Raw genomic sequence first — 25,769 nt, forward strand, 5'->3', positions numbered from 1 at the left:
CCAAATCAACATTGCCTTCTCCTGAAACTTGGCAGCCCTGATTTAAAGAAGAAACATAATGCCATTGTACTGAGGTAGGCTTACTGTAATATTTCCCAGAAACAATGTAGTTACTGTCATGTCATGTGACAAATCAGTAGACGTTGATATTTCTCATGGGCCTTAACAGTACGTGAATCAAAATGTGGGCTCGTCCGGGATTTGAACCCGGGACCTCTCGCACCCTAAGCGAGAATCATACCCCTAGACCAACGAGCCTGGCTTACGCAATGATTGCACCTTTGGATTTCGTCCGCTGTCCCGTCCAAGCAGCTTGGTGCGTTACCTATAACGGCTGGTGATGTGGCAGACTGTCGGTTGAACTTTTTTGGTCCAACAACGTTCTCTGGTGGTCATAAGAGCAGTTTACCTTAAAGATACTGGGGGGAAAAATTTAAGTACGGTGGTCACATGAAGTTATGTATTTTATCTCATGTCAGATGAGAGCTAAGCGTGTAACTACAATGAGTTGCCATAATACATTAAAACAATTACTTGTAACAATTATGGTATAACAAGTAGCCTATGAGGTATAATATGCATAGAAGGTTAGATATCAATCTACCGTAATATCTTTCATAAAGCTACATGCCTCATTTGTGAATCGATGTCCTCCTGAGACGACCTCTCCTTCGGAATAGCATTTCGTGGAGCAACAAGAACGGGCTCGTCCGGGATTTGAACCCGGGACCTCTCGCACCCAAAGCGAGAATCATACCCCTAGACCAACGAGCCATGCCACCTGAAGATGAACAACCAACAGAACACTCTCAGATAGTAATGTAGACTAGAGTAGATAAACTACTTTTTTATGGACGTGAACGAACAATACAAAATAATTATGACGGTAGGTCTACTACTGCAATAAAGACCTGCAGTCTCCAACTCCCGAGCATTTCCCACTGTGGACAATAAAATATAGCTAGTGACACAACCAAGATTTACATTTAAATATAACTGAACGTAACTACTCATAGAATACGATACGGATACCCTCATTAATCAAGGGAAGGCTCAGTGTTTACTTCACTTTTTTGCCATGTGAAAATAATTGTGTTAAGTGTTGTTGCTGTTGTTGTAACCGTTTGTTTTTTACTGTTTGAGACCGAAGACGAATTTCCACACGTGGACAATAAATGAAACTAACTAACTTAGTGATTCAATTTCTACCTCAGTACATTTATGTTATATTTTAAACAACTACCTCAATTTGGAACAGTTTTGGCATTGGTGGTTTGTAGAGAGAAGACTTCCGCACACCTGGTAGGCAATTTGGAGCAGGTGCGATAATGACAGAGAGTATGATCATGTGAAAGGAGGGACATCCGCACACTGGCATTGGTGGTTTAAAAGCCTGGGGGCAAATTAGTTGTTGGAATTCCACATGCAATTACGTTTAAAAAGCAATAGGCCTACTGCTCTATAGTATCAAGGTTCCCTGGCAAGTGCAGTGACTTTCCACTTTCAATGGAATTATTTTGAAAACCTACATCGGTAACGTGTTCATATAGGCATCATCAACACGTTGTTGCTTTTAGTGAGGACTGAGGAGTGTTACTTAGGAATGTTACTTCCATGTTGGTCGTTAGGGAACAGTTCAAAGTCCCTATTCAACCAACTGACTTGTATGACAGGGCACGAAGGCATGTTGGTTTGCAGCCCAGGGAAAACCTCAGGGTGCAGAATCAATAATTCCAGGACAATATACAACAATTCCTATCAGGAAGACATTTCATAACTTTGTATTAACTTACTTTTTGCCTTGATAAATTCAAGGGACGTTCAACTTTACTCGCAGGACATGCCAGGTTCAATCAGTTTTTTTGAGTGGTGCAACCAATCCAAGGAACAGCAATGTCCGTGTTCACCTATGTGACGTTAACCTACCTATGTGACTATGAGCACCAGTAGGACTATGAGTATCAGTAGGGGTGCTGTTGTGCCAGAAACAGAGATAGTGTTGCACTGTTGCCTGCCAATATGACAGAGCGAGGGGGAGGGGGGAGAGAGGAGTTGCACCACTCAATTCGCACGGGTGTGATTTTTTTTGAGTGTTGGGTCAGAGGAAATCTGTGCACGTCTTGTGGAAAATAAATCATCACATCCATGCCCATCAGACAAGGTCCTTCAGGCACCTGCAAAGACTTGGCTTCAGAATTTGATACACACAAGGTGAAATTTAATTAATCTGAGGGGAAATAAAGATGTGGTAGTACCAATATAAATAGTTTATCCCCTTTCCAATGCTGGTGGTACAGATAATCTTTTTATTACAAAAAAAAAGAATGAATCAATGGCTGATGCATGTTCAAAACAATGCCAATCATATCCATCATCCCTTCAAACGCTCTCACGGTAGGCCAAGAGGTTCGGGTTGAGTGGCACAGGAACAGCAGAGCAGTACAGAGTAGACCCTTACAAGCCTCGAGAGAAAGCACTGATTAAATGAATCAACTCAGGTTTTGTTCACTCCATTGCCACTTTGCAACCTACTTGCATTTGGCAGAATGTTTGCTAGAAGGGAACCATAACCACTGCTACAAAACAAAAATCAGAACCATGACAGCAAGTGAAAGCAAGGTATAGCCATGTTTGAAACACAGAGCTTAGAACAGCTAGCCAGGGCCAACCGTTAAATTGTTCATTTGTAACTGTAGCCCTGTTGTGGGTAAGTCCTACCAGTTCTCCACCAAAAGCAGAAGGTAGGGGCTAGGGGTACAATATGACAAGTAAGTGTTTGTTAGCCCCATTTGGCCATACCATGGAAACTATGACGAATAACCCCTGGTTAGCCAGGCTTGGACCTGTAGAGGCAACCAGGCTACTAAATAAACTAGTCCACCCCCATTTGGCCCTTTGGTAGAAACAAAGCAATGAAATGTAAGCCTAGTCTTTTCCTTGTTTGGTCCTGTGCTGGAACCAGCCTAGTGACTGTTAAGTCATGCTAGCTGGCAGCTCAAAGATACGGGAGCCTGGGATTTGCAACAGGTTTTCTCAAAGACACTTGAGATTAACGACCCATTTCCACCAGACATTAAAATCACAATGCAGAACTATGTATTACGAAGCTTTTTAGGTATGAATCAAAGTCAAATCCACAAAGAGAATATGATTCAACAGGCATTGTGATTCACTTACACAGGCGATTGTAGAGAATACAGTCTATTTTCCTTCGTTGGTGTATTTAAATCTTAGTGTCTGGAGAAAATCCTAGTGCATCTTCAGACTGCATTAAGATGTCAATGTCAAAAGTATATAATAAAAAGCGCAAATGTGGTCAAAAGAAGCAGTCGAGACAAAATGGAAATGAGGATTTCCGACTTAAGGAGAGGTCACTGTTGTCGAGAGGCCGAACATTGTGGTAAAACGCATGTACTGTGCACATTTCCATTTCCCTAGTTCAGGCTCCGGTGACCGGCGCACATTCCTGACCTCTTCTAGCAGGGAGATGGGGGGAAAAAAATCTCAATTTTCTTGAACGCACCATGCCAGAAGGAGAGAGAAAACATGGGTATGGCTCTTTAGTAACAAAACATTACCATCATTTAACCTTGATAATAAATTAAGTTAAAAACTATACCAAAAAGGCTTGTCAAATCTTGCTCAATGCAGAAGAATACAAGAGAGAGAGGAAAAAAAACAAAAAAACATTTACAAATAATACCTGTGGCAAAATAAACCTTTCGTAGTTTTTAAAAATGTTTCCATTCGTAGGAGAAGCCATTTGCTCAGATACAGACGAGTGCTGGGTGAAGATTTTATACATCTTGGTAGGTGGTTGCCTTTACTCCAATTAAATCTCAGACTGTTGCACAGGATAAATCCAACAACAGCATATTGGTCAGTTGGGTAACGCTCAAAGAGAGCATTCACCAGTCTTCTAAATTCCATTTCTTATCCTTCCGTTATTCATCTTCCCATTTCTGTATACATTTAGTTTTTTTTATAAAATATTTTATTCATACAATCATTTCTTTAACTATAGCAACATTACTATTTAACTTTGAGTGGCAAGATATCAGTCGAACAGATCATCACCTCATAACAATAGTATAGAAACAAATGAACAAAAAAAAAAAAATCTGTATCCATTAGAGTATGCCTCTGATTTCGCTTTATTCTTTTCAGTTCGTTCTGCATCTGTACACCTGTCTGTGATGAGCCTATGGGAGTATTGCTGGTCCTGGTGGTGGTGTGTGATTGGTGATGCTCTGAGCAGTGGCCTCAGCTGATTGGCCAGAGGGAGAGAGCCCTGCTAGGCAGGAACAAACTGGCTGTTGGTTTGCTCATGGCTAGTCTCACACTGGGCCGTTGACAGCTGGCTCTGAGGGCAACGCATTCTGCTCCAATCTTAAACAGAAAGAGAATGGGGGGGGACAAAGGTGGAAAGGACATTGGTTTAAAAAAAGAAAGAAAGATCAAGATGACAACAAATATATTGTTAGACAATTATTTCGTTATATCAGCCAGGTTATGGTAGTCAAAATAAATCGGTTCCACAAAAGGTGTCACAACAGATCACTTGGGTTACTATTTACATTATGAAGAGAGGATATATACAAAAAATTGGAAATAAGCGAATTAGCACTAAAAACCCAACACCCCATTGAGGGCTTATGGTCGGGTAGGGGAAACAGCCAATAATGCGTTTTTGCACAAAACAACTGGACCACTTTTATGAGGACTCAACAACCCAGGGTGGTCCGCCTCGGGTGGCCGAGGCGGATCAACAAACCCACAAAAAGAAAATTGCCTTCTCGTTCCCTTCTCTCTCCTATTCTGTCTGAGTCTGTCGCTCCCTTTCTCCTCCTCTCCCGTCTCAGTAGGACGGTACTGTAGGCTATACATCTATCGTTTAATGTTCTCTCAATATACAATTACAAATTATAAATTGTCTAAATCATTGTCTGAATCATTTCAATCTTCTGAGCGAAAGCGAACTTGTATGCAGTGTGCACAATTACCTGGAGCTGAACATATCTGTCGAGTCGTTCCGTTTCCTAAAATCCTCTCACATGCCCTTTCTGGATAGCAATGATTGCACGTGGTGCATCACAGCACCGCAAATCCGCTATAGATTCCGATGCAATATCGCAGGGTGGCCGAGGGAGATCAACGAACCCACAAAAGAAAATTGCCTTCTTTCCCTACCCTCTCCTAAAGTTCTCAAACTCTGCACGAACCCGACCTTTGAAATTGTGCTAATTAGTCGGGCCGAGCCTCGGGCTCAGTGATTTTTCCGTGATTGTCTTTCCCTTTTTTCTAAGATTATAATAAAAATAGCAATTCTGTTATTTGTGTAATGTGTAGGCTATAGCCTACAAGTATGTATTTATTATGAAGAGGGCTGCGCTATCGGCGATTCACTTAATTGTGACAGGAGGAAGACAGAGGAGTGGAGGCGGGGCGCTTGGATTACAGACTGTGCGTAGGCATGAGCAGAGAGAGAAGTGAACGGTGGCGTGGCCGTTTATACCGCTGGCTGGCCTCTGGTTTGCAGCGCACCAAATGAGCTTCAGTTCATATGCTAAATGTTTTATAAATCAATCGGATTATCACACGATAGCTGAAGTGAAGAGTCAGGTTGTCATGTTGCAGTACTGAGCTATCTCGTTAAACCCAGCTGGCTGCGATGAATAACCTAATAATTAGGCCTAAATCAACGTCATATAGTCACCAACCGATCCATATAAATGATATAATTCTGTAGTGTATGATGACCACGCAATGTTACAGTCCACTGCAGGCTACAGGCTATTTGATTTCCAAAATGATTAATATTACAACCGCCATCTCTCGGTGCGGCGGCGCGCCTCGTTATGTGCCCAATTTAAAATAAGCTGTCGTGTCGAGACACGCCATGAGCGGTGCGTGGATGGTTTGTAAACCGAACGGGGACGATACTTGTAGTCTTGGACATAGCTGGCTGCTTCACTTCAGAGGAAACTAAGGGGAGCTACTCACCACACTGGAAATGGAATCCATTAGAATGATATGGAACATTAACAGTCTAACGTGAGCGACATAAATCCTTTATTTCGGCGATAAGTCCATTGAATTCCGTTCTCACTCTCACACAGACACACGGCGCGCTGCTGCGCTTGCCATTAAAGTGGCGTTCTGGCTTTATCAGGCCTAACATTATGGTAATGTTTAGGGTCGGGCCGAGCTTCGGGCTGACCCAGTTAGGGCCGGGCCTTATTTTTTGGGCCCGTTGAGAACATTACTTACTTAACATCACGGCACCGCAAATCCAAATGCTTTCATTATAAGTTGTAGCCTTATTGCATTTGAATAAACCATAATTGGTAGGCTAGGTGTCAGTAGAAAATGTGACAAGCGCAATCTCTTAATTCAAGAGCGTTGACATTACGCGACGTCTGCACCTCTCTCCATATCGTTCGATAAAGGCATATTTTTAAAAAAAACATGATTTATACACCCAATGACAATGATAGACCACTTTGAATTACAACAATCGGTTGTGAATTGGCCGAGTATGGAGCGAGTTAAAACAGAGGACATTGGTGTCCTCTGAGAGAGATGCGGAGGACTTGTGTAGCGGTGTTCTATACTTGTGAGGACCTCTGGATTCACACCGAGTGGCGTGTCGAAAATAGAAGATCTGCAAGCTCATAACATCTGTGGACGCGACACTTTGTTCAGAAATCCGAGTGGAGCAGACATATCAAATAAATAGACAAATTGCTGTTTTAACAGTTGACTGTTTCCGAAATCCGAGTGGAGCCGACATAAAAACCACAGTGTGAAGTAAGGGGTGCAACTCCATGTGGGGGGTCCCCGGAACTTCCAGATGATTTAAAATTACAATACAGTAACTATTTAGCAACTAAATTAAAATAGAGTGAAACGTGTGGATAGTGCAGGTTATTTTAAGGGTATAACGTTATGGCTATAAATAAGTAAACAGTGATTCTCTGCCGACATTGCATTTGAACACACATGGACACCTTGACATGAACACAATACACACATTGACACGAACACAGAATACACACACTTAACGATAGACCAAGTGTAGCGATATTGAATGGAAAAGTAATTAAACCCCTCCTATTGTTTTTTTTTCTTGATACAAATTGATTATTTGCATTGCAGTGACAACAAGCCCGCCAGCTTACTACTATTGACATGCATTATTAGACAGCCTGGTCACTAAACATGTGTGCATAATAAAACATAACCTACTTGGCCTCCTCCATAGCAGACTGGTCCTCAAGAGGGCCGTTGGGAACTTCTGTAGCTGGGGACCGACACTTCTCACCGCTTGGACAAAGTAAAAGATGAGATAAATAAATAACCATCATGCTTTTTTATTATGTCACCATAATGTAATTGGACTCGCCGGCGTAAACACACAGACTTCACACACACACACAGTAGCCATTGGACTGAAGCCCCATGAAGCGAACACAGTTTGCGTAACTGTCTATATCCAAGGCTCTGGCTCTGACGACTGACCTGGTTTTAGGGCAGCAGGCCGAGGCTGGGCTGCTGGCGGACGGGCCCGTTCTCTGCTGCTCCCCACACTCCCCTACGACCTCCGACGAGCAGGGCGACTCATCATCACTGCAACAGACACACACACGGCACAGCGTACAACTCAATGCTTTTCTGATGCCGCTTCAATTATACCCTTCCCCAATAACAGTAACACACGCGCGCACACACACACAAACACACAGATGAAACATAGAAGCATGCTTAATGATGGGGTAACAGATCACATCAAAGTAACACAAGAGGTAAACAAAGGCAGGAGTTGTGTTGAAATGGAGAGGGAGGGGTGCTAAATACACAATATGCAGGCAAAGCATCAAAATGTACAGCAAATGGAGAAAGTTGTAATTCTTTCTTCTCTTCTTTTTGATTAGCTGTATTGTCCTGCTACTGTACAGCTACTGTACAGCTACTGTACAGCTGTTCAAAGTGGTAGGCAGGTTCTACACACTGACTGGTAGGCAGGTTCTACACACTTGTATTGGACTTTGGTCCAATCATTTTCCAAAACGGTCTTTGTTGTCTTGCTTTGTGTCAGAACCACCAAGAAGCTCTTTCAGGACTAGACGGAAGAATCCAAACATCCACCTAAAAACCTCACATTCAATATTTTGGCTTTCGACAGTTACAACAGCCAGCAGGAGGGGAAATAGCGTCATCTGCTGGGCCATTAATAGGAACTGCAGGCTTAAGAAATCACTTCCTGGTCTTCAAATCCAGCAGAGTAGCCTCCTGGGCTACCAACTAAGGCTGTCAACGAATATCCCATATTTGAATATACCTGTGAATATTAATAAAAACAACCTTCAACTATAAAGAATTACGGTTGGAATTAAAATAAAAACTATGGTGAGACTGCCACTGTAGGTGCACGTAACCCTAAACGGCAGCCGGTCTTGCGAGAGGCAGAAGTGAGAAGTCTGCACTCAAGGCTCAACTTCATCGTGCGACGGTGTCATGCAAGTCCACAATGCATTGCTGGTGTACCGCCTAGTGGGCTTGTAGATTAGCTGCGTTTGCCACAGCACACGTCATACAAAGAAGAATAAATGAGCTTCTTTGCCGGCGTAAACACACAGACTTCACACACACACTAGCCTCGGTAGGCTTTCCAGTTGCTCGGTACTAGAAAGCACACACCAATTAGTGGGACAAGTTCTTATACATGATTTTGCAACCCATTTTCTCACCCAGTGTCAATTATCTAATGTAATCCTGGGCGCTACACTTCCCCTGCCAACCTTGGAGAGGAGAGAACTGACGGGGCACTGATGAGGAGAGAACACGCCCACAGCGTCCCCAGCGGGAATCGAACCCAGGACCTGTGCCACCGTGCCCCATTAGTGATATAAGTTAACCAGTTCTTCCTTGCTCTATGACAAACATTTCCTCTTACGTGAATCCATTTAGAAATTATGCACCTTTTGGCAAAAGGCCATTAGCGTTCATTCATCCTCCCGACAACTCGCACTGCAAATTCCATTGCAGTGCGAGCTCATCGTGGTAAAGAAACCAAAATCTTGTATAGGACCAACAACCTTTCCATTTAAAAGGAGAATTCCATACTAAAAGGCTTTCTTACCTTTCTTTGTAGTTGTTACGTCCCAACCAAAGCGGTCCAGGTGTTATTTTGTGCAAAAGCTCCTTATTGGCTGTTTCCCCTACCATAAGCCCTAAATGAATTGCATTGAATGGAATGGGAATTGAATGGGGCTATGGGGTGTTGTGCTAATTCGCTTATTTCCATTGCTCAAAATTACAATTTATTTGTATATATCCTCTCTTCATAATGTAAATAATATCCCAAGCGGCACACTATACTACTTATTTCGATGGAAATAAGCGAACTAGCATAACACCCCATAGCCCCATTCAATGCAATGCAATTCATTGAGGGCTTATGGTAGGGAAAATAGCCAATAAGGAGTTTTTGCACAAAAAAAACACCTGGACCTCTTTGGTGGGGACGTAACAACTACAAAGAAAGATAAGAAAGCCTTCTAGCATGGAATTCTCCTTTAACCGCCCCGTCAGTAGTGGGGCTAAACGGTAAACAAAGAGGCAGTCACTACTGCGGGATGAATGACTCCAAAGCAAGTCTATATAATGTGATGTTCATCAAGAAGGCATCGTTGTGTGTTTAAAGACACGATTCCATAACAGTTTACAGATTGTTTGCCCAAGTGACCATCACATCAGGTAATGTATTAACATCATGAATGTTGATCAATTTTAATCCACTAGTATTGACCTCTCCGATGCATCTGCGTCGTGAGCTTGTAGCTCACCACGCAGATACGACACTGTAGACAGAGTAGGGTATTCAATTCATTTACAAAAACAAAAAACGTGAAATATGGATAGTTTGTGCCTTAATATATTTGATAACGTGTGTGTGTCTCTGAATTCTGTACTCCACAATACCAACGTCGGTCCCAAAAGTCTACTATAAGGGCATCATGGGCCCTTTGACTCGTAGACCTCAACCAGGTCTAGCAGTTTTAAGAGGTAGTCACAAACAAGAAACATAAATAAATAATATATATATATAGACCAGTTTATAAAAGTACATAAATAAGAACCTGTACGTTGACGACCTTTGGTAGAAAAAGACATGCAGAATGGAAAATGGAATAAAAAAACAAACAAACAAACAAACAGAGCTGAGATCAAAGAAGACCAAAACTAAGGGGGGGGGGAAGGAAGAAAAGAAAAAAGTTGGTGGTTGACGTGACAACAAGACTATACATCACGGCTGCAGGCTGATCTCTGATTGGCTGTACATACCGATAAGATTTCAACACCCTGAAGAAGACCACACCCACAACGCACAGCAAGAGAAAGAGGAGGGGGGGGGGGAAGCTCAGGTTGTAAGTGTCAGTCAAACAAATCGATCGGTCAAAAAGGGACAGCAGTTATTTACTGAGACAGACAGGCGGTACGGTAATATGCAGCATCAGCAGACTCAGGGAGACAGAGGAGACAGGGGGGGGTGTTATAGTGGTCTGGCCCTCTCAGATGTAGCTCCACACTACTCAGGATGAAATGAATACTGGACTACTCGCCCCGGTGCTTGCCCGTTTTTCCTCCTGGGAATTTTCCCCAGTGAGGGGGATAACTTTGTAATATGCTTATTGGCTGTTTGTATTCTTTTTGGAAAAATATAAAAAGATACTCCTGTGGAAAGGCTATATTATTTTACTTATATTGAACCTACAAACAATTTAGTGTTATAAGGTTTTGCACACTCAAATGGTACCTCGTCAGATAATCCCCACATATCCTACAACAACTTCTGTGAACAGACTTCACTGTAGTAGCTCAAGTTTTCATAAATTATATTTGTACTTAGGCTGTTCTGCTGTCATGAAAGTTTATAGTTAGAGAAATTCAAAGTCCAGCCGTCTGCTGTCCTGCCTCTCCCACCCCTCACTGGGGGAAATTCTGGGAGGAAAACAGAAACGGGGCGAGTAGTCTTGTTACCAAATACAGTGGCGCAAATAACTGTCGCACAGCAGAAAAATTGCCTATAAGTGATAGATTTAGTGGAAAACTAATAATTGCTTTGAGAACTGCTCCATGTATGTATAGCGCTATTTAACGTAATTCAAACTGATGTTCAGGGCTTGTCATAGTCAACCAAATTCCAGTTGAGTACAATCAAAGTCAAAGCCAATTCTGTGTAGTCACTCTACACTTCTGAAAACCAGTTTGACAGCCGGATATATTTTCTGTGTCAGCCACTTTGAGTCAGTATACTTTAACAATAGTACTATTGTAATGGTATACTTTGGTTTTTCCTTATTTTTTTGGCAGGTTTGGATTAAAGCATTTTTTTTATGCTTCTTAGTCAACCTATTTTGGGCGGGAACCCGTTTGTTTTAAACATCGTTATAATTTAGCTATTGAAAAATAGCAGATCTACAAGCTTGTAGATCTGCTATTTTTGAAAAACCGAAGAACGACTGACATAGAAACAGCTTTTTCAGAAAACAGTAAGGATGTAGAAGACATTTTTAAAATCTGATCTCAGGTCAAAATGGGTTAATATGCAAAGGTTCTGCACATATTTTGGAAAAGAACAGGAGACTTGAAGACAAGAGGAGAGAGGACAAGGAGAGGAGACAAGGAGGAGAGAGGACAAGGAGAGGAGACAAGGAGGAGAGAGGACAATGAGAGGAGACAGGAGGAGAGAGGACAAGGAGAGGAGACAGGAGGAGAGAGGCCAAGTTTTCTGGTTGCTCATACAAACACATTGTGTCTGTAGTTTCTGGTTGCTCATACAAACACATTGTGTCTGTGGTTTCTGGTTGCTCATACAAACACATTGTGTCTGTAGTTTCTGGTTGCTCATACAAACACTCGTGTCTGTGGTTTCTGGTTGCTCATACAAACACGTGTGTCTGTGGTTTCTGGTTGCTCATACAAACGCATTGTGTCTGTGGTTGTGTCAGTGAAGTGTCTAACCTCTTGAAGACGGCAGTCTCCGTCTTGGCGTCGACAGTGAGGCTGACCGTTTCTTTCATGGAGCCGTTGATGACCGTCTCCGTGATGCTGCGCTGCTCCTCGTCCGCGCCAGAGCCAACAGACGCTTTCGAGGAAGAGGGGGGAGGGGTGACGTCGCTGGGCCAGCCGTCACAGTCTGGGAGTGGGAAAGGTTTGGTTGAACGATAACACAAATCTGAATTAGTTCTTGAACAGTAGATGTTGATAGTGTGAAAAGGAATTGAGACTATCAAAAAGCATTTCAGTTGTGGACTCAAGTGTATGCTTCATCATGTGTGTGTGTGTGTGTGTGTGTGTGTGTGTGTGTGTGTGTGTGTGTGTGTGTGTGTGTGTGTGTGTGTGCCTGCCCACATCTTACCATCAGGCTGCATTGGTGCATTGACCCCTAGGGGGTCCATGGTCTCTACGCTGGTTTCCATGGCTACTGGGGAGTTGCACCTCAGTGGGTCTTTGGGACTGAGAGAGACAAAACACAGTAAGTATGTTGCATTATACTGTTCCACTGTTAAGACGGATATTAAGTTCTTAGCTTTCGTAGGATTCTTGATGACTATTCTTTATGCTTTATTACGATGTGTTCTTGCTTACTGTAAATTGCTCTGGATTAAGAGCGTCTGCTAAATGCCTAAAGGTTTCGTGTTGCTTGCTGGTCGGTCACATGAAAACCATGCTCCCGTTAAACACTGTAGACAAACTATTTTAACCTCTGCAAACAGACACACACAGGAGTCCTCCTACCTGACTGGGGAGAAACTAGAGAAGTCGGCCCAGCCCGTCTCAGAGCTGGGGGTGGTGGTGGGAGAGGCACTCCAGGAGGGGTCTGCGGGGCCGGGGGGCGGTGGCGCTGTGGAGGGAGGGGTGGAGGGAGGAGGGTTGCTGGGGCTGGAGGCTGGAGGAGCTGTGGAGCTCCCCGTGTCCATGGGCACGTCGTCAAAGTTGGCCGTCCACACTGGCCCTAAACAAGACACCACGGAATGAGACACTTTCTCCCTGCCCATAATGTTAGGTCTAGGGAAGTGAAGGCACAGTATTTCATTACACTATGGTGTATAGGGCATATTTATTTACAAGGACAGAGGTACCCCGACGTACAAACCAGCAGCCAATGTGGCATATTCTCATTCATGAATTGACAGAGTTCGGTTCATGTGAAGCATAGCAGATGTATGAAAGCCCATGAACCCAGACAGGTTGTTAACAGTAGTCAAGTGTCTGCATCTCTCGAGCCCTGGAACGAACAGCAATCGAACAGGGAGGGAAGAGAGCAAAGTAGTCTGTCCCCGTGTAAAGCCAGTAACACTGCACTGAACATAGGAGGTACTGGTGTTAGAAAGGGACGACCCTTTTGACAAGGGTTTAATCTTAAACATTGCATTATGAAACCTTCTACAGTTCCTTTGCAGCGGCGTTATGGCAAGTTGCCTGGAGTTTACAAGGTTTATTTAGTTACACTATGGACGTATGGTGCATTAGGGCATATTTATTTACAAGGCTTTAGTCTTCATGCCGAGTCAATAAATAGTTCCCAAACCTCAGATAAAATATGTAGGCATGTGTTTGTGTCCCCAACATTGGTCAGCACATAAAAAAAAATGATAGCCTATATAAAAGCAGAGTATCACTTGTATGCCTATATGCATGCATTCTAGAGGCATACATTGGTCAAGTTAACCTATGATCCTATACAGAAACTGCCCCCGCAAGCCTGACACCTTTTTATTTATTCATTAGGATATTTCTAGCATGTGCGATTGCGCTGCTCACTCTCGGCAGCTTTTTACTCGCAGTGCAACGCGCTGTGAGCTTGTAGATCGGCTCTCCCCCATCTCCCCCCTGCAAACAAAATCGAGGGTTACTGCGGCTACAGTATATAAAGAAAATAGAAGACCACATTAGCCTACTGAATGGCATCAGGGTGTTTGAAAGTCAGCCAGTCATATAGTCTTAAGACAGCTCACCTCCACTCACGCTTGTTCACAACGACGTCTGACGGACAGACAGACATAAGAAAGGCAGGCTGATGATCATTACTACCTACTGTAACTCGCTGATCAGCATGTTGGCGTACATTTTCATTGCGAACGTTACGCCAGAAGCAGTTGCCGGTTGGATTCCTTCTGGCAGAACGTCACAAGCTCACCTGTGTCGACCTCCATTCGATCATCGGCACTAGGGTTGGAGGCCTCAAATGGATCTCTCTTGACATCCTCTTCCTCAGAGTCCGTGCTCTCCTCACTGTCTGTACTGCCTGAACTCCTTAACACACAACGTACATTCAGTAGTTATCATTAGAGATCCACTGTCGGTGTGTGATAGAGCTGTTCTTTCATATGTGTACGCCCATGACATTGTAGTGTGTGGAAGTAGTTTTACTACATCAAGGCAGCTATAAGGAAAGGCTTTAGATCCGGTGTTTAATTACATATTACAATACCAGCTTTTTACCTATAATTACATGTGACTTCATGTGTTGAGCATTTACTTTCTGGCAGCAATAAATGTAATCTAAAGTCAAGGTGTTTGATTGTGCTGGCAACTGAAACTGTTCTTTTGTCACAACGGTAGGTCGCAGATTACTATGAAAACCTGCAAAACGGTCCACGTCACACCACCATATATGGCCGTCGGTCCTTCTGACCTCATCAAACCCTGTACACTCAAGACACGCTCCATATATGGCCAGTACAGAATTCATTCCATAGGTTGATCTGACCACCCATGTCCAGCAGTCTGCCGCCACCCAGGCGCCGTTGAGGGCGAGGTGGCTTCTCGCCCTCAGGGCGTCTCACTGGAATTATACCTTGGACGTCTCGGAGTCTCTGGTGCGAAGGTGACGTCTTTTTCATCCCAAATGTCCTCCTCGTCAGACCCAGCATCTTCAAACTGCTGAATCTTCTCCTTACAGCGAGCCTCAAACAGAGCTATGTTCGCCTGGGAAACACACACATGGAGCATAATCTTATAGACGGATACGTTTTTAGAAGCGTATATACATGACATACATACTTGGAACAAATCCAAAAATATAACCTCGACCTCAAAACGGGGCTTACACTCGAATACTACTTCATTGCCGCGCTCCGAAAATAGATGATCTACAAGCTCACAGTGCATGGCATCGTAGCTCACAATGCATGGCATGGTAGACTTGTAGAGCGGTTATTCTAGGAGCGCCACACACACCACGGGACGATGGCAAATGAATTAAGCATTTACAGTCAACATTCTAGACGCAGCTGTTCAATTCCATTACTCAATAATCCACGCTGCGGTGGCGACATGATACAGAAGAATACACAGCATCACGTTTCAATTTGATGCGGTTACACGTCTCGTTTTCCCCCGTTGGAATGTTATGTTGCCGTGCTTTGCCGCCCCACAATTATATGAACATACATTACGACATAATCTGCATCCCAACTTCAGTAACAATAAATGTTGGCTCATCGTTTTCCATAATTCCCACACAGCCATTATTTCATTAACACAACAACAAAATCAGGTTAATAATCAAAATACTTACACTGTCATTTGTATTCAGTGAAAAATTGATGTCTGATATTCTATCAAAGGGAATACTGCAATGTTAAAGAGAACAGAGTTTAATTTAAGTTAGGTCGTTAGGCATCCACATACATGAAAACACACAAACTGTAGAGCGATCGTTGCCTTAACAAGTCTATTTAAAACCCCCCACCTGTCATATTCAAATGATACAATAGCCCCATATGTTTCGTGAATGATGTAAAATTCATGAAGTGGTTTAGGATGAAGTCATATGAAATCCTACCGACCCCACCTCCATTAAGCCCATCTCGCAGCAGCCCACACATTCTTCCTCCTTACTAAACCGTATTCCTCCAACAATTGAAGCCACATGAAACTTGGTCAAGGTTGTATGTATGTATTAGACCGATTCCTTGTAGCTGAACTGGCAATTATTTTACACTTTTACTGGCTCTGTTGCATAACTGTAGAGCCAGGTTCATAACCGTTTCCTGGAACGCTTCAGTGACTGTCCCATGGCTTGGTTTGATTGGCTCGGCAGCAGATTTGAATCGGATACACAAATGACCACTTTTAAAGTTTCCTGTTCCGAAACCAATCAAATGAAGCCATGGTGAAACTGACCCGGAAACGATCTGCCATCTTTTAGAAGCCCGGGACTAGAGTTATGCATGTATGTAAAGTTGTAAACGTACCAAAACGTGTATACTGTGCTAGGATTTATTTGCCCCACCAAACACTAACCCACAACCAGAAACCATAGTGCAGACATGACAACTGGGAAGTTAACAACCATAACCCATTCAGGACGGGAACCCCTTTTGGTGTTTTAAGCATTATGTTATTATTATACTTTAGCAATTGAAAAATAGCAATATCTACAAGCTCATAGCGTGGCACTGAGTGCCGTACTACGAGCTTGTAGATCTGCTATATTTTTTTTTTATCGTGAAAATGTAGCGCAAATCTTTGAATATATATTCTTTCAGAGCGAACGTTTTAATTCAAATCTTTCCATCTGCGGGGGGGTCCCTGGAGCAACATTATTTCAGACAGGGGTTGGCGGCCAATTAAATAAAAGATTTGGGGTCCTTGACATGAAATATTGAGCACCACTGATATAGAAACATAGGTATTTCATAAGAAACTGTCAGGATTTAGAAGACTTTTAAATTTCGACATCAGGCAGTGTGACGTAAGAAGCTAAAGACAAATGCAACCACATTTCCAATGCACTATTTGAGACCGACGAATCCTCTCATCGTGTACAGTATATTACTAGTGTAGAACTTGTCAACTACCCATTTGTCTTGACTGCACAGATACACAGATGTGTACCACCGGACCAACAGGATGCGAGAAGGCTACTTACTATCCAACACACATAATGTACTAGCTATGAACAAAGTAACCCACAGATTAGTAGATAGAATAAAGGGATATACTACTGAAGGGTTAATGACGTAATTACATCTAATTTGAATATGCAACAACTAAACCGATAACCGGAGGTAGGAACCACTGCTCTAGGCAACTTAAAGGGACACTTCACCCTTTTTGCAAAAATATATATGTTAATGACGTTTAGGAGCTTTAGAACACTTTCCTGGGGGTATTTATGTGTGTAATATGTGGTTTTAGATATTTTAGATTGCAGCAGTGAGCCTGTTGTCTCTGATGTCATGGACACTGGGCTCACTTCCTTCCTGGACTACATGTTGTCTCAGTAAGACAGCTCTCCCCCCTATCCACAAGGAGGAGCAGTGCACCAAAGAATTATGGGAATTGTAGTCCAGGAAGGTAGTGAGACCAGTGTCCATGACATCAGAGACAACAGGCTCACTGCTACAATATAAAATATCTAAAACCACACATTACACACAGAAAGACCCCCAGGAAAGTGTTCTAAAGCTTCTAAACGTCATTAACATATATTTTTTTGCAAAAAGGGTGAAGTGTCCCTTTAACCACATGAACCCTACAATCCCTATTATGGGGCAAAAATGTGCAGAAAAACGCAGAGCTCCGAGTTTGCGATGCGATGTGATGCAAACTCGTAGATGGGCTATTTTAGGCCATGACATAATGATGTTGACTTGAGGGGAAAAGGGAGAGGAGCGAACACAGACGTCAACTAAGTAGGGTTTAAGTGATTAAGGTATAAGTCCTGGTTAAATTGAAGCAGACAATTCGGGACAAAATGATGACAATGATAAAAGTACTAGTGAAATTGAACAACCCCCGAGCCTATGAGAAAATCCCCACCACACTACTACCCCTCTGTAATAAATTAAAGGAACAATACCCCAAAAACACACAAGTGCTGGACACAGGAGGTCATGTGATGTGCTGAAATCGTTTTATTTAAGGCTATTAGGTGGAAGTAATATGCCAGGTCTTTAAGACCTGTAATCATTCATGGGCCAAAAAAAGGCACTTACAAATAACTTGAACCATACCGTAGGACTACATACTAAAGAAAACCTGTGGTTTCAAAGACCGTAATCGCAGCAGCTTTTAGTGTTTTTAGCGTCCTGTCCCTTTAGAGTTACACATTTACACACTAAGCTCAGTCATGCAGGATGAGTACTCACTCCACAACATCGTCCTGATCAGCAAACTCTTCATCATTGAAGCCGAACTGCTCAATAAAATTGGACGTCATTTGTTGCATCTGATAATCAGAAAAGGCCTGGCAAAGCCCAGGACCAACGATAATGATATAGTCTTGGGCTCTACAAAAAAGCTGGCACTTATTTACAATACAGCAAAGAGAAAGTGTGTGTGTGTGTGTGTGTGTGTGTGTGTGTGTGTGTGTGTGTGTGTGTGTGTGTGTGTGTGTGTGTGTGTGTGTGTGTATAAAAACATTCTATAATAATTGTGAGCATTACTTTGTGTTATAGTTAAAACAAAATCAAACGCATGCATGAAGACGTCACAAAATGCTTCGAGATATTAGTTTAATTTAATAAAATGTTTTAGATCTAGAACTGGATACTGTATATAATGTATCAGAGAAGGGCCCATAGCCCTCAGTACATTTACAATGGTAATCTATGATCCATTTCGCCTCATTAAATGAAAATTATCTGGAGAAAATGGATGAGACGTTCCATGAGAACTGCTCTACTAAACGTTGGATGAGATGTTCCATGAGAACTGCTCCACTAAACGTATGAGTTTAGTGCTCAACATTTGCTTTGAGAATGCAACTACTTCCTTGTTCCTTCAGAATTAAAGCTGGATTCCAGAATTTATTTCAACGAATAAAATGTTATTTTAACCAATCTGTACAAGTAGAATAAAACAAAATTTAGCCAACACATGTGACTTTGCTGATGTGATCTCCCTACTCTTCCATAGAGACATTTAGACCCAGGTGTCGAGTCGAACACTAACAAGTTGTATTCATTCAGTATTCATTTCACTGGTGCGACATACAATTAAGTAAAATCAGGCATTAATCTCATCACAGACACTCGCGTGTCTCCTGATATGTACTGCTTGAACATCCATTTGGCTATGGGCCCACTCTGTGTGTGTGTGTGTGTGTGTGTGTGTGTGTGTGTGTGTGTGTGTGTATAAATATATATAGGTCTTACTTGTTGTAAAGAGGAGTCCTGGTGGAAGCCGCTGTCTTTGAAGTCCACCTCGTCATCACTAGAAGAATGAATGTGGTGTGTGTTCACCTGGAAGTTAAGAGACAAGGAGGTATGCGGTCAGAAACCTTAGGTTACCTGGGTAACCCCTGTTTTATAACAAACCAACCAGCAAGACAGCTCACTATGCTATGGGAGAGCGGGCATTCCGTTTGTGTGAAACCTCAGGGCCCACACCGGGCACAGGTTATGCTTCCTTTCCTCCTCCGCAGAGGAGAAAGGAGGTGGACAGAGTCATTTAAAACCTTCCCCTCATAGCTTGCCAATTGGTCTAGAATTCAGCTGATGAGCTCAATTGATTATCAAAAGAGGTTGTCCAGACTAAAATTTCTCATAGCAAGCTCTCAGGAATTGGGCTGGGTTAGCAAGTTAACTTCCCCCACATGGGTACACTTTCTTTATAAACTGGAATGAGACTCATGTGCGGAAACTCACAAGGTCGACAGTGTTTCTCTTGTTTGTGTCAGACAGTTGGCCGGAAATAAAGGCCTCCCATCTGTCTTTGTCCTCGTCTGGGAGCTCTGCAACAGAAACACACGCCATGAGAGGGCAGAGATTATTACTATTAAATCCTCAGATGACAGAAGCAAACAAGTTGGCATTTGAAGAAAAAAATAAATCTCTTGCCGCTTTTCCGTCGCAACACCACAATGGGCCACATTGCCACCATAGAAGCACACAGGTTTACTCTCTAAAAAAAATAGAAACCAGGCCTACTGCTAAAGGGCGCCACGGTTTACGGTATAAAACCAAACCGTACGGTACGGCATACACGGTTCAATACGCCCTTATGAACTCTTTCGGTTTTGCAATGAATTAATTTCTTACAACTCTGCCTTAACAAATGTCATTAGCTTTTCCCACAATTAGTGGGGAAAGCTGCTAAGCGACTGTGTCCATACCAGAGATGAGTTGCTGTATTTGAGGTCCATTAGGCCCTTTGTCACAGTTATGAACTATAGAGTTAGCTATTCTAGTCAGGTGACCCATGTATCCTCGCCGGCGACCACCCTCCGCCCTGAAAACAAACAAACACAAACAAACCGTTGTTAATGTTTGAGGGAATTACACAGACTTGTAATTATTATCCAAAAAGAAAACCTTAAAGCTCAAACTTAATGCCTTCACCATTACATGCTTGTATAATAACTGAGGAACACACACTGCTACACCAACTGAATGGACATTGTATACTCTATATTAGATAAAAGAATACTCACTGCTCTTTCTCATTGGAACTCCAGGCCTCCACAATTCTCTGTATAAACTGGCACTTTTGAAACAGCTGCGACAGAGAGAAGTGAACACTGTTGTATGTAGCCATATGCCTCAGATATAAAAACCATGATGTCCAAGTAAAGGGAAACAAAAGGATGTTCAATACGGACCTTTTGACTGTTATCAAACGGCAGTAATAAAGGTTTATGGGCACAATGTCCCGTTCGCCAGCTGAACACGATTAACATCAGGGGTGAATGTTAAATGAGTCAAATGCTAAGCTTACATGTTTGACGAGTATGCTTTCTCTGGGGTGGTCCTGATCTGTGTCTGACTGGCTGTCTGCGCTGTGTGTGGGGGCGGGAGGCATGGCCAAGATCATGGCTGTGCAGATCTCCACCTGAATATGGAGGAAGTTGTTCCAGATGTATTTGAAATACATGTCCTGTTGTGGGGAAAAAAAAAAAAAGAGAATATTTAATATGTGCAACTCACTCTTCCATTGTTGAAAATATGACAATGCTGTGGAGGAATGTTAATTATGTTGTTCAGATTATTTTATCGTGGCTCAATATTGTAAACTTTGATAAAAATGCAAGGAAAGGAAAAGCCATTATTTTAATATTAAACTTTGTCACTCATCCAAACAGTGCAGCAGTGCAGCGATGCGAGGCTCAGAGATTAAATCCTAGCACAAAGTGAACCCAATGTGTGGATAGATGCCTTGCAGCAGGTACAAGTAGCATGGGATCCAGTAAACCGTAAATCACTTTAGACAACAACAGTCAGAGTGACTGATAGGCCTGGCATGGAAGACTAGGGAATGGGTATCGTAAAGGTTTTATCCAATACCGGTGCATTTTTAACTAAAATATGGGCTTCTGGGGGATCCCTGGAACTACAGATTCTGAGATGGGGGTAAATAGAGATAATTCTGGGGGTCCTTGACATGAAGGTTGAGCACCGCTGACATAGAAACATGGGGTTTTCAGAAAAATGTTAGGATTTAGAAGCCTTTAATCGACCTCGGTCGATTAAAGAAGAAGGTCAGCAGACCGAAAGCTTGCTAAATAAATAGATTGATTGTGCGGAGTGTGCGGAGCTTCCCTTTATTTCTTTCTCAATCGACCTCAGTCCAAAATGGGTTAAAACGGTATTGATACCCAAGCGGTACTGGAACAAATACTTTTTTCATTCATGTCATTCCGAATAACAACAAAACTCCTCTTATGTCTCTGCACATTATTATTATTTTGCGAGAAAGACTCAACACTTGAATTAGCTTCCAAAAGACTTATGCAACTGCACAGCAGAGAGAGACTTAACACTTTAATGTGCTTTCAAAGGAGTTATGCAACTACCAGTGCACACACACACACCAGGAGGTTCCACCAGCAGCAGATAGATGGCCAAACATTGTAAAAAGAGCAGCCAGACAGGATTTCTTTTGTTCCTTTTTTTTTTGTGCACGCTGCTTCTCCTCCTGACTGATCAGTCCGTTACAAAAACGCACTGCTTTAAATTGACATAGGCTCATCAAATAAAATTGACTGTCCACTGTTGTATTGCCAAGTGGTTTTCTCTTCTGTTGTAGAGAGACAACACAGGTTCAATAATTTCAAAAATAGCAGACCTACAAGCTCGTAGCGCGCCACTCGGTGGCGCGCTATGAGCTTGTAGATCTGCTATTTTTCAATAGCTAAAGCATAACATGATGCTAACACCAAAACGGGTTCCCGGTCAGAATGGGTTATATTGACATAGGCTCATCAAATAAAATTGACTGTCCACTGTTGTATTGCCAAGTGGTTTTCTCTTCTGTTGTAGAGAGACAACACAGGTTCAATAATGAAACAAAAGCATATTCTTTTCCATAGGCTTTTCAAAAGGTTTTTATTTAAAGACGTTTACACCGGACAAAACCAACTCCGATGGGAGTTTGGGCCGATCAAATAATTAGTAAGAAGAAAAACTAAACAAAAAAGTGTTGCACCCTGACTTTTTTTTCCTTCTTTCTAATCATTTGATCTGCCCAAAACATTGTCATGATTTGTCACGACCCGAGTTGGCTTTGTCCGTGGTGTAAAAACGTCTTTAAATAAAATACTTTTTGATGGGGAATCATTTCCTGGGCGCACTCATCGTTCTGAAAGGGGGCGGGACTGCGGCGGTCTATACTGGGCCTCCCGTTTTCACTCTACACAAAATATCTTGGCCGGAAATATCTATAATTGTTGTGAGCTTGTACATCACCCATTCCCTCCAGAACAGGGATGCTAGGGTTTGAGTAGTTGAACAACACCTTCTGCATACAGTAGATCATCAAGTGGACTAAACCATTTATATCCTTTATCATTGCTGTGACTCCGTTGGAAACTTCATTTTCAGGATTACATTTTAAAAACTAGTAATCGGCCTCATGGTCATTGGGAAATATTTGGGGCAGAGGTTCGTCATTGGCATCCAGGGAGTGTGTGTGCAAAGTTTGGCATGGATCTGGGAAATTGTTGGCGGAGATTAGCTGGTAACGGACGGACGGAAGGACGCACGCACACGCACACGGACGGAGTGCAAAACATACTCTCTCCCCATGCCTTCGGCCTGGTGGAGACCATTATCTTATCTACACTAGTACATCTGCAATGTGTGTCACTGTAGTACAACAACGAGGTAGGGCACAAATTTACAGGATTGGTATGGCGATAAAACGTTTTTCAGAAAACATTTGCAGACATCTGGGACTGTATTTTGCGTGTCTTAAGTACCAGGTCTTATTCTCTAACTTGAGTAAACTAAAGACCTGGAGGCGTGATCAATGCCATTTGGCTATTCTGAGTGGCCAAAGAGCATTGATCACGCCTCCAGGTCTTTAGTTTACTCAAGTTAGGGAATAAGACCTGGTCCTTAAGACAAGCAAAATACAGCCCCTGGTCTCAGGAATAAGTCAAAAGACTAGCGTTTAGTTTACTACTCACAAGTATAACTCCCAGCGTGTTGAGGTTGATGAGTTCTGTGTTGACGCTGTGCGTGTTGCTCTGCAGCAGGCTGGCCACCAGTCGGACCACATTGAGCCTCGTGTTCCCCACGGGGGGGTCCAGGACGCCCCACGTCGTCTTCATCATGCTCTTCTGTTGGGAGGAGGGAGGGCGGCACAAAGAACATGCATGTGGAGGACCGTCCTTTACGGATCAATGTGCACAGCAAGAGGCCAAAATATACATGCACGCATGGTGGCAGTGTTGACATTAACCCATTTAGACCCCGAGTTAAAAACATTCGCTCTGAAAGAATATATATTCAAAGATATGTGCCACATTTTTACGATTTTTCAAAAATAGCAGACCTACAAGCTCGTAGCGCGCCACTCGGTGGCGCGCTATGAGCTTGTAGATCTGCTATTTTTCAATAGCTAAATTATATATATGCAAAAGTATAGGCCGACCGTTACGGTAAAGTCCCAGACAGTGGTGGATTTACACAAAGTGCGTTTACTGTACAACTTTTGAGTATTTCCAATTACTACTACTTTTTACTTCTACTCCACTACAATCCCAGGCAAATATTGTGCTTTTACTCCTTACATCCTTTATTACATATTTCATATTTCTTTTTCTTTTTTCTTTTTTTTTGTTCGTTTTCATTTTTTTGTTTTTCTTCTTTTTTTTGTTTTAATAGTGTAAACTGCTATAAAGTTGTGATGAGGGACTGTAAGCCCAGTCACTGTGGAGAGCAGATGGGATGTTCTACCAAAGTCATACAGTCCTTCATTAGCACAGAGCAGCCACAAGGACAGGGAACCTTGGCCCATATTTCATATTTCAGTGTAAAACTTCCTACCGGTATACCCCTATAGTAGGGGCGAAAATCGATAGGTAGGTCTGGCGATGCGATTAAATCCTGATCAATTGGGCTACGCTACGATTCGATTAATCCCGATAAATCACTCACTGTTACTCACTCATAGTAGAGGAGCATAGGGAGAGAGAGAGAATGGTGATTTTGCGCTAATTTGTCTAAACGCTTCGAATTTTGCACATAAGTAGCCCAGGGCCTGCTCTAATGATTTATCTAGGGCCCCCCCCGAGTGGGTGACCTTCAGGGTTGCTATGGCCGGAGTGGACCTATCCGAACGGTGGTTTTGGTTTATTTACCTTTGGGGGTTCAAGTAGCAGCTGGTGAAAGTCTTTGAGTCTGGGTCTGACGGCCTCCAGGATGCTGTGGTTGACTGAGAATGAAGGGTGGGACATACCAGGCGGACATTCCATGTGACCCTCAAACCTGTACAGGAACATTATACGAAAAAGAAAGAAATAGAATTGGTCATTCTTGTCGATACTGAAGTCGTTAACGCTGGCCCAGAGTGGACCAGCATAGAATTAAATCTAAAGCTTGCTTTGCCACCCCAGGGACTGACAACTTTGCAGTTTATTCTCAATAATAAAAACTATTCCATATGACTTACGCTGGTCTCCTGGTCTCAAATAGTGTGAGAAGGATCTGGATAACACTGACGATGGCCGACTCGTTCTTCTCCTTGTCAAAGATGTTGGACAGCAGCTGCTCCACCGTCTCCTGCCTGTGGAGACGGGAGGAGATGAGACATCTCAAGGGTAGAGCAGGGAATGGAGACTTCAAATCCATACCATTTAAACAATTATATATTTATTTTACACTGTGAATAGTGTCCAATAGGCTTTTTATGTTATCAGGTGTTTTAAAAATCATGGATTTGGTTGAATTACGTACATTATTGGTGGTGTTTAGAGCGAAAAACAGATCATTACCAATACAGTTACAGAAGTCATTTGTGTTTAGCTCAGAGGATGAGGACCATAGAAGAAGACATGATTTTAAACATCTGTTCGCCCGGACTACACTAAAACTAATGTGCACTTCTGTTACTGGTATAAAATTATGGAATTCACAAAACCAGGAGTTGAAGAGTTGTACAACAGTGTTTCAGTTTAAGAAAGTGTTTAAAAAGGAAAAAATGATAAAATATGAACTAGAAGGTTAGATAAGTGTTATTTTGTTCCCTCAGCGTTGATTTTGTTTTGTTTTTGTTGTTCTCTTGTTGAGCTCTATGTTATTTCGTCTTGTTGTTCTCTTTTTTAGGGTTAGGGTTGGGTTAGGGTTAGTTGTTTTATTTGTTTTTTTTATAGGGCCAGGTATAAATAAGATTTATCTTCTTCCTGCTCCTTGGAATATGTAAAAAAATATATATGTAAAAATGAATATAATCATGTAAAACCATAACTGAAATGAAATAAATAAATATGAAATGAATAGTGTGGTAGTGTACACACTATGGTGGTATCC

The 25,769-nt window shown here is 42.4% G+C and overlaps 1 protein-coding gene across 4 annotated transcripts in view; it reads right to left on the reverse strand.

Annotated features, from left to right (window-relative positions):
- Positions 1-2,196: 2,196 nt before the first annotated feature.
- The window catches only part of ppp6r3 (protein phosphatase 6, regulatory subunit 3), a 34,462-nt gene continuing 10,889 nt past the window's right edge, over positions 2,197-25,769 (reverse strand). For 2 of the 4 annotated variants that reach the window (XM_080762351.1, XM_080762352.1), the window contains exons 8-25: positions 24,913-25,026; positions 24,602-24,728; positions 23,426-23,578; positions 20,737-20,895; positions 20,453-20,517; positions 20,135-20,250; positions 19,668-19,753; positions 19,176-19,262; positions 18,168-18,265; positions 15,590-15,644; positions 14,867-14,997; positions 14,207-14,322; positions 12,805-13,021; positions 12,425-12,522; positions 12,028-12,202; positions 7,522-7,629; positions 7,249-7,326; positions 2,197-4,389 (exon numbers count right to left, since the gene is read on the reverse strand). In XM_080762351.1, the coding sequence (XP_080618477.1) occupies positions 4,338-4,389; positions 7,249-7,326; positions 7,522-7,629; positions 12,028-12,202; positions 12,425-12,522; positions 12,805-13,021; positions 14,207-14,322; positions 14,867-14,997; positions 15,590-15,644; positions 18,168-18,265; positions 19,176-19,262; positions 19,668-19,753; positions 20,135-20,250; positions 20,453-20,517; positions 20,737-20,895; positions 23,426-23,578; positions 24,602-24,728; positions 24,913-25,026 (2,035 nt within the window). In that variant the 3' untranslated portion in view covers positions 2,197-4,337. The remainder of the gene's footprint in view (positions 4,390-7,248; positions 7,327-7,521; positions 7,630-12,027; positions 12,203-12,424; positions 12,523-12,804; positions 13,022-14,206; positions 14,323-14,866; positions 14,998-15,589; positions 15,645-18,167; positions 18,266-19,175; positions 19,263-19,667; positions 19,754-20,134; positions 20,251-20,452; positions 20,518-20,736; positions 20,896-23,425; positions 23,579-24,601; positions 24,729-24,912; positions 25,027-25,769) is intronic. The other 2 variants (XM_080762354.1, XM_080762353.1) reach the window with 2 other exon arrangements.

This window comes from Protomyctophum bolini (genome assembly GCF_963924005.1).
Source record: "Protomyctophum bolini genome assembly, chromosome: 4".
Taxonomy (NCBI): domain Eukaryota; kingdom Metazoa; phylum Chordata; class Actinopteri; order Myctophiformes; family Myctophidae; genus Protomyctophum; species Protomyctophum bolini.